At 36.8% G+C, this 13,810-nt stretch overlaps 1 protein-coding gene across 2 annotated transcripts; it reads right to left on the bottom strand.

Annotated features, from left to right (window-relative positions):
• Nucleotides 1-1,489: 1,489 nt before the first annotated feature.
• Nucleotides 1,490-12,425, bottom strand: LOC108762601 (unconventional myosin-IXb). 2 transcript variants are annotated; one of them, XM_018509671.1, is made up of 14 exons: nucleotides 12,170-12,425; nucleotides 11,794-12,095; nucleotides 11,087-11,704; nucleotides 10,703-11,001; nucleotides 9,948-10,207; nucleotides 9,559-9,866; nucleotides 9,141-9,478; nucleotides 8,989-9,049; nucleotides 7,682-8,014; nucleotides 5,885-6,796; nucleotides 5,720-5,803; nucleotides 3,407-5,655; nucleotides 2,309-3,319; nucleotides 1,490-2,058 (listed from the first exon to the last, which is right to left on the bottom strand). In XM_018509671.1, exons 2-14 carry the CDS (start codon nucleotides 12,084-12,086, stop codon nucleotides 1,961-1,963), a joined length of 6,864 nt encoding a protein of 2,287 aa, XP_018365173.1. In that variant the 5' UTR covers nucleotides 12,087-12,095; nucleotides 12,170-12,425; the 3' UTR covers nucleotides 1,490-1,960. The 2 variants fall into 2 exon arrangements, with proteins under 2 accessions (XP_018365173.1, XP_018365174.1); XM_018509672.1 differs by lacking the exon at nucleotides 7,682-8,014.
• Between the last annotated feature and the right edge of the window lie 1,385 nt (nucleotides 12,426-13,810).

Raw genomic sequence — 13,810 nt, 5'->3', positions numbered from 1 at the left:
AATAACTGCGTATGAGTCTTTGGTGATTGAATGCAACAAAACGTATGATATATGTGATCAGAAATAACGAATAAAAAATTTATGTAGGTCATCCTCGCGCTCGTAATGATAAATTCTTCATCCGTCTACTGTATCCATTATAATTGAAAATATCGTTATATTCGATTGCTAACTGGAGCCGAGAAAAGAAATAAAAGGAAGGACTCAATTCACTGACCAATTCTATCCGGGATCATCATCAAGCGTAACTATTAATTCGCAGGGGAATTCAATTAAGTTCGTGGTACGTAAGTGGGAACCTGATCTGATTATCCTTATTGGATAGAGACTTCTATTACGTGAGATCGAAATCTCTTTCACCCCTTTTCTTTCACATTTTCGATTTTCTCCAAGCGTCAGGCTATCGCACAAAGTGGCACGAGTTACGAATTCGTACGAATGGGCGAAAGAGATAGCGTAGCAAAGTCATGAAAAAAGAATCAATAAAGATCTAAGACACAATGAATAACATACATATATATGTATATATATATATATATTTTTTTTATAAATTAAAACGAAATTTTTTAAAATGCAATAAATTTCGAGCGAAAAAGTTTGATTAGTCTTTCGCACGAATTTGTTATGTACATAAGTACTTGTATGTAATGTGTGCGTTTACTTATGTACGCACATGTGTCTCTGGGACGCATCTGAGCATGAGAAAAAAACGCGTTAAGTAAAAATCGATCCACAGAAAAAACTAAAACCGGTAGAGACCCGATAACGACGTGATTATCCCTACAACAAATATCGACAGTAGAAATATAATCTTGTTAAACGTCTCTCGCGTGTAAATTCAACAATAACAGATTATTACAAAATTTTTATATTGCATAATATGTACAAACTATGTTTTGGTTTCCTTTTTCTTTCTTGGTCGTCCCTTAAATTCCTGCGCCTATAAACCTAACACTTTAAATCGACTATCGTCGTCAGACGAAATATCATAACGAAATACAGTAAAAACATCTCACAGGAATACAAAGCGGTCAATTATCGATTCTATTCGAACAAGTAGATCCTTTGGGAAGAGATGGTTTTCAAGTCAGATCTATTAACGCTAAACAAATAGTTATAAAGGAATAGCGCAACTACACATCATATATCAGAGTCTCCGTAAAAAACATGTTTACTGAAAATTGCAACAATAAATTACATTTTTTTATGAACGTAAATTTGTAAAAAAGTAATTCGATATGACTCCCTCATCACTTTGATAAGCGGATATTTCTTAAAATATACATGTATATGTATATATATTAAACATATGTAATATACGTACAAATATATATACATATGTACATATACACACATATTTATAAATATATACATATACATGTATATATTTATTTAAAAATGTATATGATGTATGTATACATATACATTTTAAAATAAAAACATACATACATGTATGTGTAGATATATATAATATTAAAAGTACGCTTTCCTTTAAATATTTCCTAGTTTTTCTGTGCTTTCATTTCTTATATTTAAAATGTGTAAAGCGGCGCGTTAATAATGTTTCTTTTAGGATCTATAGACAAACGAAACGTTATGCCTAAATACTTCGACAGTCTTCAAAGAAAGGAATGCATTGTGAATAAAATTATGCGGCAAAGTTAAAATTTGTGCAGAGTTTTTTCCTAATCATACACTGTACGAAATAGTTTTAGATATCTCTACTGACTTCGATAAGAGAATGGAATCATTTCAGTCGCACAATTAAACTTCATTTTTGGAGTCGCTGACAAATTGCGAAAGCTATAAGCTTTTGTAATTGCTAATCTCAACACATCAATAATTAGCTGAAAGAACCAGCAGGTAAAGTTATCGATTCTCTGCCCTAATACGATATTTCGCATCTATCGGACTGTTATGTTCGTTTAGAATACACATTGACGTTATTCGCGAACGCTATTCATACCATTACCATGTCGTCGTCCATATTGATAATCGTTGGAAACGAATTGTCTGCTGAACTTTGCCTTTGAACGGGCTTCTTCCTTACGAGTCCGTCTGTGATTAATAAAAGTAAAAGATCTTAAACCTAGAAACCTATCTATATATCTATCTTAATACCTATCTTAAAAGAGTTTTTAATCATTTCATAATAAAGAATCGTTTTAAAAATCACAACCACTTAATAAAATAATGAAGTAATTAAACGCACAATCTCTTATAAACCTTTGTGAACATAAATAGCTTTACTGGAGAAATTGTTGATCAAATCGCATAATTATAAAATCAATTTTTAGAAGGTACTTACCAGCAGAAGATGGGAGAAGATCATCGAGGGATCCATCGTCTAGATCCGTGGCTGACAAGAGGAGATCATCATCCGAAGAAGCTCTCGTTAGACTGGGGAGAGTAGACGTCAAGAGATCCTTTTCCTTCTGGATTTCTTGTATATGATCGACGAGTAGCGCTTCCTCCTCATCTCCTCGATCCCTGTCACGATCCATCGCAACTGCTCGTCCTGCAACGCTCGAGGCAGCTACGTTCAACTCCTCTGGACTGAAGATCTTGGACGATCGTAAACTGGAGAGTCGATGAGTCGCTGTGTGACAAGCAGATTCAAGGGTATTTATGTCTGCCAGCGTTGCTCTAACTACCCTCAACTTTTCCTGCACAATCGTTTCGACACAACGCGTCTGCCTGCCTACGTCTTGAAGAGAATCTTGCGCGGGCAACGTCCTGTTCGTTCTGAGAATGCACGGTGCAAAAACGATAGCTAAAGCTGATGGTGACATTCTATTGTCCACCTCATGTCGCGCTACTCGCGCTAGATGGACAATCAAACGTTCCATCAGATCGTAATTAGGTTTCGGCAACTTCTTCAATATGGCGAAGAGCGTGCTGATTCGATCGTGCGGATCCGTTAAATTTGCCGCGTGCAGGAAGTCGTCGTAATATTCGTAAGTCAACAACGGTTCCGGCATGTCTCTAAAGAAACTTTTCAGCACTGCTGCTAAAACATGCACTTGATAGTTCTCGAAATCCACCTTCTCTAAATCACCCTCGTCCATTTTCATTTTGAGTTCTCTCACTTTGGAACTGACACCACTTTTTCTGTATATACCTTCGGTATAGAGACCATGCATCTCGATAGTTGTGATTAATCGATCTACTACGAGTGGTACTTTGCCATCACCGCAGTCTAACTTGTATAGTGGTACACCAAATACTTTGCGCGAATTCATTTCAGACAGAGAACCATCTTTGCCGCATTCCGCCGACGCCTTCATGTAGCACTTTTTGTGGCATGTCAATTTACAATCTAAAAACAAAGTATAGTTATTTTGATTAATTATAATCGTTAGAAAAGAGAAATGTAGAAATAAATTTGTGTACATGGATTACTTACTCTGGCAAACGAGTCCTCGCTCAATAGGCCACATGAAGAAAGACGTGCAGACTTCACACGCGGTGGGTATGTTGATGATAGTCAACTGGAACATGTGACTGCCATGTCGTATGGGCTCTTCCTGTTTTCGCTTCTTCTCCTTCTTCCGTTTGCTCTTGCTTTGCTTTTCGGGAGCTTCAGTTTTAACCATAGCCATAAATTCATTCATAAAGCCTCTGAATGCATTCACGCCCATTGTTACGGGAAAATCTTCCCTCGTGTTCTCTTGCTTGCAGACAGTTTCCATAACGTGAAGAAAATTTGCGATTAAATCGGTGTACTTGATGTTACCCTCTACGCCTTGCTGTATGGCGACGCTATATGTGATTACCAGGTCATCCTTGAACTTTCTAAGAGCATACTTGAAAACACGATCCACTTCGCTCGGTTTCCGTCCCTCCTCTTGACTCTCCATTTTGTAGATCTTCTTGGTGATAAAATCTTGCATCAGTGCCAACTCCTTAGCGTCGGAAATAATCTTATCCGTGCTATCGGAAAAGGCTGAAGTGCCAGTTAGATTAAATTTGGATGCGACCGTTTGTTTCGTAGTATCGTATGGTGTGCGCGGTGGTTTTCTATTTTTCCGTCTGTTCGGTGTGTTGGCCAAAAGACATGGCATTCTCAACACTCCACCGTTTTGAATGCACTTGACATGATACAACTGCTTACAATCAACACATTTGTAGCCTTGCGTCACGAACGCGTCCATTTTCTCGTGGCAACACACACATACGTCGTCCTTCGCAAATCTCGCCACTTTCCGGAAACGATGGCCAGCTAAAGTAAACAGATTGTTACCTTTCCATTCAAGAAGGTTCATACCGGGTGCCAATTTCAGATCGTTCGAGCTGGTATCCTGTCCCATTTTATCCTCACTTAGACCCGAGATTTTCGTAGCTGGATCGGAGTTCCTCCTTCGTAGCTCGAGAGTCGTTATCGCGTTGGATCTCATGCGTTTACCGGGCTGCTGTACTTTGTATGTAGCTTCATTCTTATTCATGGGCCAATCCGTAACAGATCGAGAAGTAGTTTCATGCGGATAATCTTTCCGTGACCATACAGTCGTTTTATTCAAGTCACTTTCCTTAATTGTACCAAGAAGCAGATTTCGTGTTTCCGTATTAGTTTCGACTACACTTTCGCCCATAGATCGACACTGAACCTCTCTCGAAGGTCTATTTCGTCTTGCGTTTCTTACTGGAACGTCCGGCTCATACTTTTCTTTCGAACGCGAATTCTTTTCATTTGGCGAGGATCCTCTCAATAAAGTGCTCTTCAAAGTGTTATCGTCGTTGACATCTACAACTTTCATCGCGGGATCTCCCTCCGAGTTTTGTCGCCGCAAGTAACTAAGATCTTTGACATTTTTTACAGGTCCGTGCTTGGTTTGATCTCGTTTTGTCGGCGATGTTGGAATATTTTCCATTCGATCAGCTACGTTGTTGTCATTAAATCCACGTTGTTGCCTACTACTCGTCAAACTTTCCATCTGAACGAACCGATCGCTCGTGTCGAGTTTAACATTATAGTTCGCAGCTTCGTTGGGCTTCTCCTGTCGGACTTGTTCGAAAACGCTATCCGTTGAACTCTTGTAATGGGACACGTTAGGAGATCGGGTAACGGTTGCTTTCTGAGGTACTTGCATAAAATAATCGCTGTAATTGGCGGGCGAGTAATCTGCTCTACGACGCCAAATGTCCGAATTCGGACTGTGCGTCAGGTTCACGTTGGTGGGGTGATACTTTATGTCGCGCGAACTGACGAACGGTAGACTCGTGTTGAAAACAGGTGGAGCACTTTGCACGGCGCTCGGTGTCTCGCTTTCGGTTTCACCGTCACTATACCCTGTCGAGGAACTGTCAGTTCTTCTACTCACTGAGGAGAGTCGACTGGATGCGTTCAATATATTTACATTCGATGCAATCGCCGCCGAATGATCACCGCGTTTTGTTCTTGTGCTTGGCACGGGTCTCGAGCCGGAATTTTCTTGCGATTCAGAACTATTGATACTAGCTTGAGATTCGTAACTCCTCAGACTGGTTAAACTTTCGAGACTACTCTTACGATCTGTGATCTCATCGAAATTATACGTTTCCGTATTTTTCAACGCTGCGTCATGCAAAATTCGCTTGTTCGGAGTAAGCTTTCGTTTGGAATACGAGATGCTTGTATCCAAAGTACTGTCTCTGTCTCGATAGGCGTTATCACTCCTATAAAAAACTCGATAAGTTCTTGCAAAAATCCTAACTGTGAAATTGAAACTTTAATACTTACCTTACGGACGTAAGTCGATTTTGAGATTCTACTTTTCGAGGTGATTCGCCATATTCTGTTATACTTCGATCTTCCGCGAACGACCTATACATTAAAAAATAATACAAGTTATCTCTATATCGTTTTATAATACGTACATGTGTGTAAATTTTGTGTTATACTTACTCTTCACTATCTTTGGCGTATACTTTATTATATATAAGCTCCTTATATTCTGGAATTTTCTTGACTTCTTGAATTCTATCTGGTACAGACTTTTTTCGTTTTTTCAATTCGATAAATTTCTTTCTGGCATTATTTCCTCTAACGTACGCTTGGAAGGTAATTACGCACGACTTTAGCTTTTTAAACCAGCTATGTTGTTTGTACACCCTCCAGGCAGTTTGTATATGTAATGCAGCTTCGGTTCTTGCACGAAGAACCTGAGCCAGTCGCTGTGCCGAAACCATTCTCCAGAAAGATTGTATTTGTACAATAGCATTCTTTAATCTGAGGAATTTTCGCCTTTCTAGACAAGCGCGGAACCATTTCTGTATGGTGGTAATGCTTGTTATAATTTGTTGATGGAGTTCAATATCCAGTTTTATCTTTTCGGACTCTCTGAGGAAGACTTTAGTAGTACCCAACTGATAATTATCTCTGTTGAGATTGAGAGTTAGTAGGAAGTCCCTCACGTCGGATTGTGAGCTCAGAAGACCTTTAGGAAGCAGCATTCGATAGAGTTGTATAAATTCCTCATATGTTAGTCGCACGTTGAAACCGGCTTGCCTTATTCTGACAGTTTCCAACATGCCCGTATAGCGCAGCTGTCGTTGTACTGTTTCCTCATCAAATTCATTTGGTATTTTATTAGCGTTGCTCTTAATGCATCTGATGAAGAAAGGATTTGCCTGATTCAGAGTGTCCATCAGACTATGCAAACTTTGCTGAAATTGTGCAGAAACGGTCATGGGTTGTTTTCTGGCTTTCCCCGGTCCGGTACCGTAACTCTGAGTTCTTCCTGCGAGTGTCTTTACAGTTTGCAGATTTTTCAGACCTTTCTTGCCACGTTCCCTTGGCCGAAACGATTTATTTTTCCTGTAAACATTCCAATGCTAATATGCATTTGTAATATTTGATATATGATGTACATTCATTCTCCTGTTATTATCATTTAGTATTACCATGTATGTTATCATATCAGAAATACATGTGTACAAATAGTATTACTCTTCGGATAATTTTATATTTACACAGGAGAAGGAATTACAATCTAGTTATATTCTACCAGTGTTTTATGAATAACGAAAAATCTATATCTATATACATACAAAAATATATCTAACAGACAGAATAGAGAAATAAGAAATAGTAGAAAATTTATATGATATAGTAGATATAGTAAGAAATAGCAAGCTTAAGGATAATATTTGATCCAATATTATAGGAAACATTTAAGTATTATGATAATGGTACAAATGAAATATTAATGTAGAAAAAATCAAATTTTTAATTTATAATTATAATAATATTAATTTATATTGTTCTGTCATATATTTGTCTTCTATATTATAAATTATTCATGGTTTTTAATATAGTAGTTACAAATAAGATATATGCAACTCTTTGGTAAAAACTTTAAGGAACTGTTGCAAAACATTCAGCATGCAGCAATCATCATTAATTATATCGAAAACTGTAAGATTGATGATAATGAAAAATGGTTTTATAATGGATATATAATGTTTTTTTGTTATCAAAAGATGTAGCGATATGTCATCGAGAAATTAAGATAAATGAATAAAGCCACGGTACAGTTTTAACTATTAATAGCTTACGAAAATGCTATTACCTACAAAAAGGAAACCCATCACCACCCGGAATTGCTATAAAGCACGTATTAATCTTGATTTACATAAATCAGTAATTTTTCTCTGTAACTTAAATTACGTTATTAAATGAAAATCGATACGTTTTACATACATGACAATCTGATTAGCGCGTTCCATGACGTTTGCTTCGTCTTTTGGAAGCACCCTCTCTAGTGGTGTATGAGTATCTCGTCTGAATTTATTATTACTATAGGACTGGTCTTCCCTGCCCCGTAATATGTAACCACCCTTCATCGATGTAACGTTTGATGGGTGTTGCGTCTGATTAATGTTTCTAAATTGTGGCCACGATAGACGATTGTTGTTTATATTATCGTTGTTTTCGGTTTGTATAGAAGATAATGTGGCAGAAGGAGCAGTAGCCGGTGGTGAACATACACTGCGTTGCTTCTGATAACTTGGTGGGCGAGTATGTTTGTGTGAACTGAAAAATTTTCTAGTTCTTAATTATTTCGTCGACGACATTCCTTACGATTACCTAATTATCATTTATAAATTATTAGCCGATCTTTTTTAATATCCTTCTTTTCGATCGCGCGAGTACCGAGCTTTTTATATATATATATATGTATATATGATATATTTCTCAGGGAATGTTTTTTCGATTGATGAATGATTTGAATATAAACGCAGAAAAAATGAGAGATGACTGATATGAACTGTATAAAAGGAAATTCAGTTTTGCGTCATAAATCATGCCCAGATACAATAACAAGAAGAACATTGTACAATGATAGAATGTAATTGTATAGAAAATACCATGAAAACTGCATTCTAGTTATAGCTAACACGAGGAGTGCAAGCATAAATCGAAAAAAAATCGTAGACACACATAATTGGAGCAAAAGTATATGGATTTACAAATTTACTCAGAATGGATTATTTACACTTTCTACATTATTTAAGGCTGAGATTGATCGTCATTAATATAATATTTCATTTGTTGTAAATCCATGGGATATGTCAACAAAATACAACATTTGCAAAAATTACACATACAGTGGATCAAAAGACCACTTACGCAATTCGGTTAATAGTTAGATTGACTGTCGACAACGTCACAAGATGGCTACAAAGGGATAAAAGACATATGGCCAATATAAATATAATAAAGAGATTCGTCTTAATTTATAAATACCAAAAATTTCTCAGAACGTGATGCATGTATTATTGACGCACAATGTAGATTTATACTAAATAAGACAATATACAGATCAAACATGTCCAAAAAAAAAAAACAAGCGCAACAAACACTTTCTTCTTACACAATTCTCAATTTAATACTATATCTTGCTTTGTTATATATAAGTTACAGATAGAAGCGTTTAATACTCTTTTATTATCGTTCATATATCAAAACGTTATTTAATTAGAAAGCTAAAAAGATTTTAACATTACCTTATTAAATTCTCGTTGGGTGTCCTGTATCTGTTTTGTACAGATGTCTTGTTTCCATCAACTGAAAGAAAAGGCACATATTTTTGTGTCAATTCCTTGCATAAATGATGCTTTAACAATGTTGAAATAACGTATTGTAATTTAATATTTACCTCTACCATGTCTGTGTGCTCGACCAGCTTCTTGAAACGCAAAATGAGCGCGGAAGAAGGCCCGCAGGATGGCCCATCTAAATACGGCAACCGGATCAGCGCCGACTAACTCCCGCACAAAAGCAAGAGAGGAGTTTTTCAGTACTCCGACTACGCCATCGGGTCGCATCAAGTCTAGATTCTTTTCTCTCATATTGGCAGCTTGATACTTGACCGCACCAGCATAATGACGTACAACAAACGCCGCTTCTCGGCGCTGTGGCGCTTCATAAAATGGATTTTCTTTATTAACAGTGTTAAATTTCTGTAGCAACGTTTCATTTGTCGCACCAGGAAAGCTGCAAAACAAAGTTAAATATTTGAAATATATTTATTTCAAACTTGTGAAAAAGCAGCGTATTCAAGAGATAATACTAACTTGCACTGATCGTCAAGAAGACATAAAAGACCGTTTGGTTTCCCTTCGATGAGATTAAGACATCCGGAGTTGTCGCTGTACCCTATGTCTGTCCATCTAATCCCCTGCTTCCTGTATTCTCGTTGTTCGTATTGGAAAACATGTTGATTAAAGTAATGTTGTAATTGTTCATTCGCATAATTGATGCATAACTGCTCGAAACTATTGCACGTTTTAAAATCTTCAAAGCCAAATATGTCTAATACACCTATACTATTGCCTTGATGATCTCTGAGAGTATCTTTTTTAGAAAGTAGGGCATGATTCACCTAACACAAATAACAAATTATTTCATGTGTCGTGCAGTTAATAACCACAATTGTTTATATAAACGAAGGCATTTATATTACCTGCAGCACAATCCAATCAAATAAAGCTCCGTACAAACACTTTGCCATGGCATCGCGTGCCGCAATCGCTTCGGGAAGTCTATAGTTAATAACTAAAGTCTCTCCGGAAGCTCTCGCACGTTTGGCAGTGAGTGCAGCCAACAGAGTTTCTTGTTTTACTCGGAGAAGTTCTGATATCAATGCAACTACTTCTGGATTTTTAACACCTACAGCTTCGTCGTGATGGTGATACGATTTTCTCGGATAAAATTCAACATTACCTAAATCAAGAAGTTTGTTCTTATCAGCTAAACTTCTGGCACAGAAGTTCATCCTTTCTTTTTCTCTCCATGTTGAAGAAAAAAAGAGAAAATATGAATGGAGCAAGTTTATTTAAAAAAAAACAAGCTTAAGAATTCAGAGTTAATTTAATGATGCATATGGTATGGACATGGGCGCCGACAGAATTACTTGTAGGGAGGTGCACTCGGAAGAATTCAAATTCGAAATAAATTTAAATAGCAATCAAGCCAACTCAAGTATTTGTTTCAACGTTGATTTCTCTAAAATTGATTTTTCAAAGTTTTATTATAATACAAATTAATTAATATTTATGCATTTGATTTTCAATTGAAAAAATAATTTTCCATATTATGTGATTTATTTTTTTTCTGTGGATTTTCATTTCTCAATTATATCATAAACCAAAGGGGTACAAATGCACCCCCTTACATCTCCCTCGCGGCGCCCATGGGTATAGATGAGTCGATAATTACCTAGTAAAAGGACTGCCGACAGAACTGCGAAGAGTCGTCTTTGCTTCTCTGCTGTAAAACCCACCATTTCCATAGACTGTTTTAATCTCGAGAATTCATGTCGTTCGTCAATATTTTCTAGTCCGTAGCAACCGCTTTTATTTAAGTAATTGTACCGATCACAGCTCTCCAAGTGCAACAGCTGTTTCTCTTGCTCGTTTGCGCCAGCCAATAGGTAATAAAACACGTGATAATTCCTCTCATTCCGTCCTTGGGAAACAATCCTGGATTTCTCGAGAAGGTATTTTTGAACCACAGCACTAAAATGCATTTAGGTCACTTCTATGTTACAGTTTATATATAGCGAGTTTATTACTGTAGAGATTATTACTGTTTATTACATACCCATGAACCATTCCATTTTCCTTGTAATTTACTTGGATAAATTTTCCGAAGCGACTGCTATTGTTATTATGAGCCGTTTTTGCATTGCCAAATGCTTCTAGAACAGGTCCAGCACTGAGTATCGTTTGTTCTACACCGCTGCCATGTGAACCTTTTTGACTAAGTGCTGTCAAATGATGTAACAAGAAATTCGTTGATTCAGTTTTACCAGAACCGCTTTCACCACTGATAACGATACATTGATTCTTCTTCTCCTTAAGCATACAATGATAAGCTGCATCGGCTATGGCAAATATATGAGGAGGTATGTCTGGACCCAGCCTTCTGTTTTGATATAATTTTACATATTTTGGATTGTAGATAGGATAGAATTTGAATGGGTTCAAGGCAATCAGTATACTGCCAACGTAAGTATATATATTGCCAGCCAAAAACCTCGCCCTCAAATTGTCCAACAATGTTTGCTCGTTCAGATCTGGAAGCTGACATAGATCTGGATATTCCTTGTCACGTGGTTGATAAAGGAATCTATTAAAATAGTCCTTTAGGAGTTGAGGATCCATAGGAAACCTACTGTCAGACCATAAATAGTCTGGTTGCTTTTTTCGTAGATAAAATCTGAAAGATAAAGGAAAAATTATTTTGTGAGAAATCACTCTAAATCGAGCATTAATAATAAAACGTAATTATGTTGAAATATAATAGACCTGTAGTATTCTTGCTGAGTATCATTTTTTGGCCATAGTAACATGAGTGCTACGGGGCATTCAGTGGGGCCAAGTCTTCTTTCCTTACATTCTTGACCAACAGAATTCCCTACCACTTCTGCTAACTCATAGCCATTCGAAACAGAAGCTTCAACCAGTCCGAGTCTTTCAATAATACATTCTACAATCTCGGCTGATGAAGTTTGTTTCGTGGCTTTAATGGAGAGCGCCTCATATTCAGGGCTCCATTCACCCACGAATACTTGCACTACTCCAGATCCACTGTTGTCCATTTTTTAACCCTGAAACCATGATTACAGACATAAAAAAATAATCTATTTAATATTACAAAAATCAAATCACTTTAATAGTATACCTTGTATTGAAGAGGGTTAGCAAATATATCCTCTATCATCTATATAGTATTTCAAATGCGTTGTTTCTCCTTCTTGTTTACTCGTTATATACAACCACTGATTTAAGCGTTTAAAATAATTATTATACATTTTGTTTTACAAGCTTGGAACAATACAACGTCAATGTTTATGATTATTTACACGCGTTAACTCTATATTATATTTTTGATGCAATTTGGATTATTTCTTGCCAAATACACTTGCCAATTGGCTAGGTTTTGAGAGGTAATCAACTTTAATTATACGCGTATCACTTAAAGATTTAAAAATAAATTTATGTGATATAAAATAAAAATTTGTATCTCTCCTGGTCATAAAGCATACCAATAAGAAATTGTAAAGCCCTTCCAAATTATTTCTAGGTCTTTCTCAATATATCGTAGAGTATTCCAACCATTGGTTAATAATTAATGTAATAAAATAGAGAATTATTATATTCCTTCTTTTATAGATTTATACGCTCAGTCAATTCGATAGGTCCTTGTTCATGATTTGTTCATTAATAGTTAGAGTATTTTTAGAGTTGTAGAATAGCCTGTTTTATCTGAATATCATGCGTTTAACACGGACTGTCCATTGGAATCTCTCCGACAGCATTAAATTATTATCACAACATTCACTGAACAGGTGACAAGCGTGGGTGTGCTATTGTTGGTAGGCAGTAACATAGTTTCCTTGTTCTGACAAAATTCCAAGGTCTCCAGAGCGCATTGTAAATATTCTCGTACCTCTTGAGTATTTCAGCATATTTATTGCAATAGTTTACGACTGTATCATTTCCATCTATTGCACAAAGCTTTCTCTAAGTCGGAAAAGTGTCCTATCTGAAAAAAAATGTACACAACACATTAAAGTAAAGAACTATAGGCAAAAATTGGATCATGTCATTTTATATCATTCATCATTTTCACCCATGTGGACTAACTTTAACCTCGGCTTAACTCTTCTTTTAAAATCTTTTTTTTTTTAATTGTAAGAATTAGAAAAAGATAAAAAGAATTGAAACTAATTGAACCAAAATTAAAGTTAGTTTACATTGATGAAAACGAGCATCAGCAATTTAATTGCTGCATCTTAAAATATAGACGCTTTCTAATTCATTTAATACTACAGAAAGGATTGATATCTTGAATCGATCCAGAGACGGATCACGTTACACTCGTACAAAATAAACTAATCCCGACTTTAGTTACGATGTAACGCCTCAGCGTGCGACGTAAACGAGAATGAAACAGGTGCATTGCATTTCTATTTTAAAGCGAGCGCGTCAAGATAGAACGCACATCGTAAATCGTGTAGGACGAAAGGGGCTATTAGAACGGCTATTAAAAGACGTATAAGAATAATCGAACTTTTCCGATTGTTTTCAGCGACGCCAGCACGCAGTGTCCGCTACGTGTCTCGTTTCGGGCCGTCGGGTGCTACAACACGCACGTGTTGCGCGCCGTGAAGTCGACGATGCACGATTGAATTTAAAAATATCTCACTTCCACCCCGGGACGTTTTTTTCCGAGGAAGCGCGCGCGCCCGCAAATAACCGCACTGTCGCCGCTGGTTGCCGTTGTAAACGTTGCACGAGAAAAACACCAGAGACTCGCCCC

Source organism: Trachymyrmex cornetzi, unplaced genomic scaffold, assembly GCF_001594075.2.
Source record: "Trachymyrmex cornetzi isolate Tcor2-1 unplaced genomic scaffold, Tcor1.1 scaffold309, whole genome shotgun sequence".
Classification (NCBI taxonomy): domain Eukaryota; kingdom Metazoa; phylum Arthropoda; class Insecta; order Hymenoptera; family Formicidae; genus Trachymyrmex; species Trachymyrmex cornetzi.
Note: the sequence above shows the minus strand (reverse complement) of the source record. Positions and strands in the feature narration are given on the sequence as shown.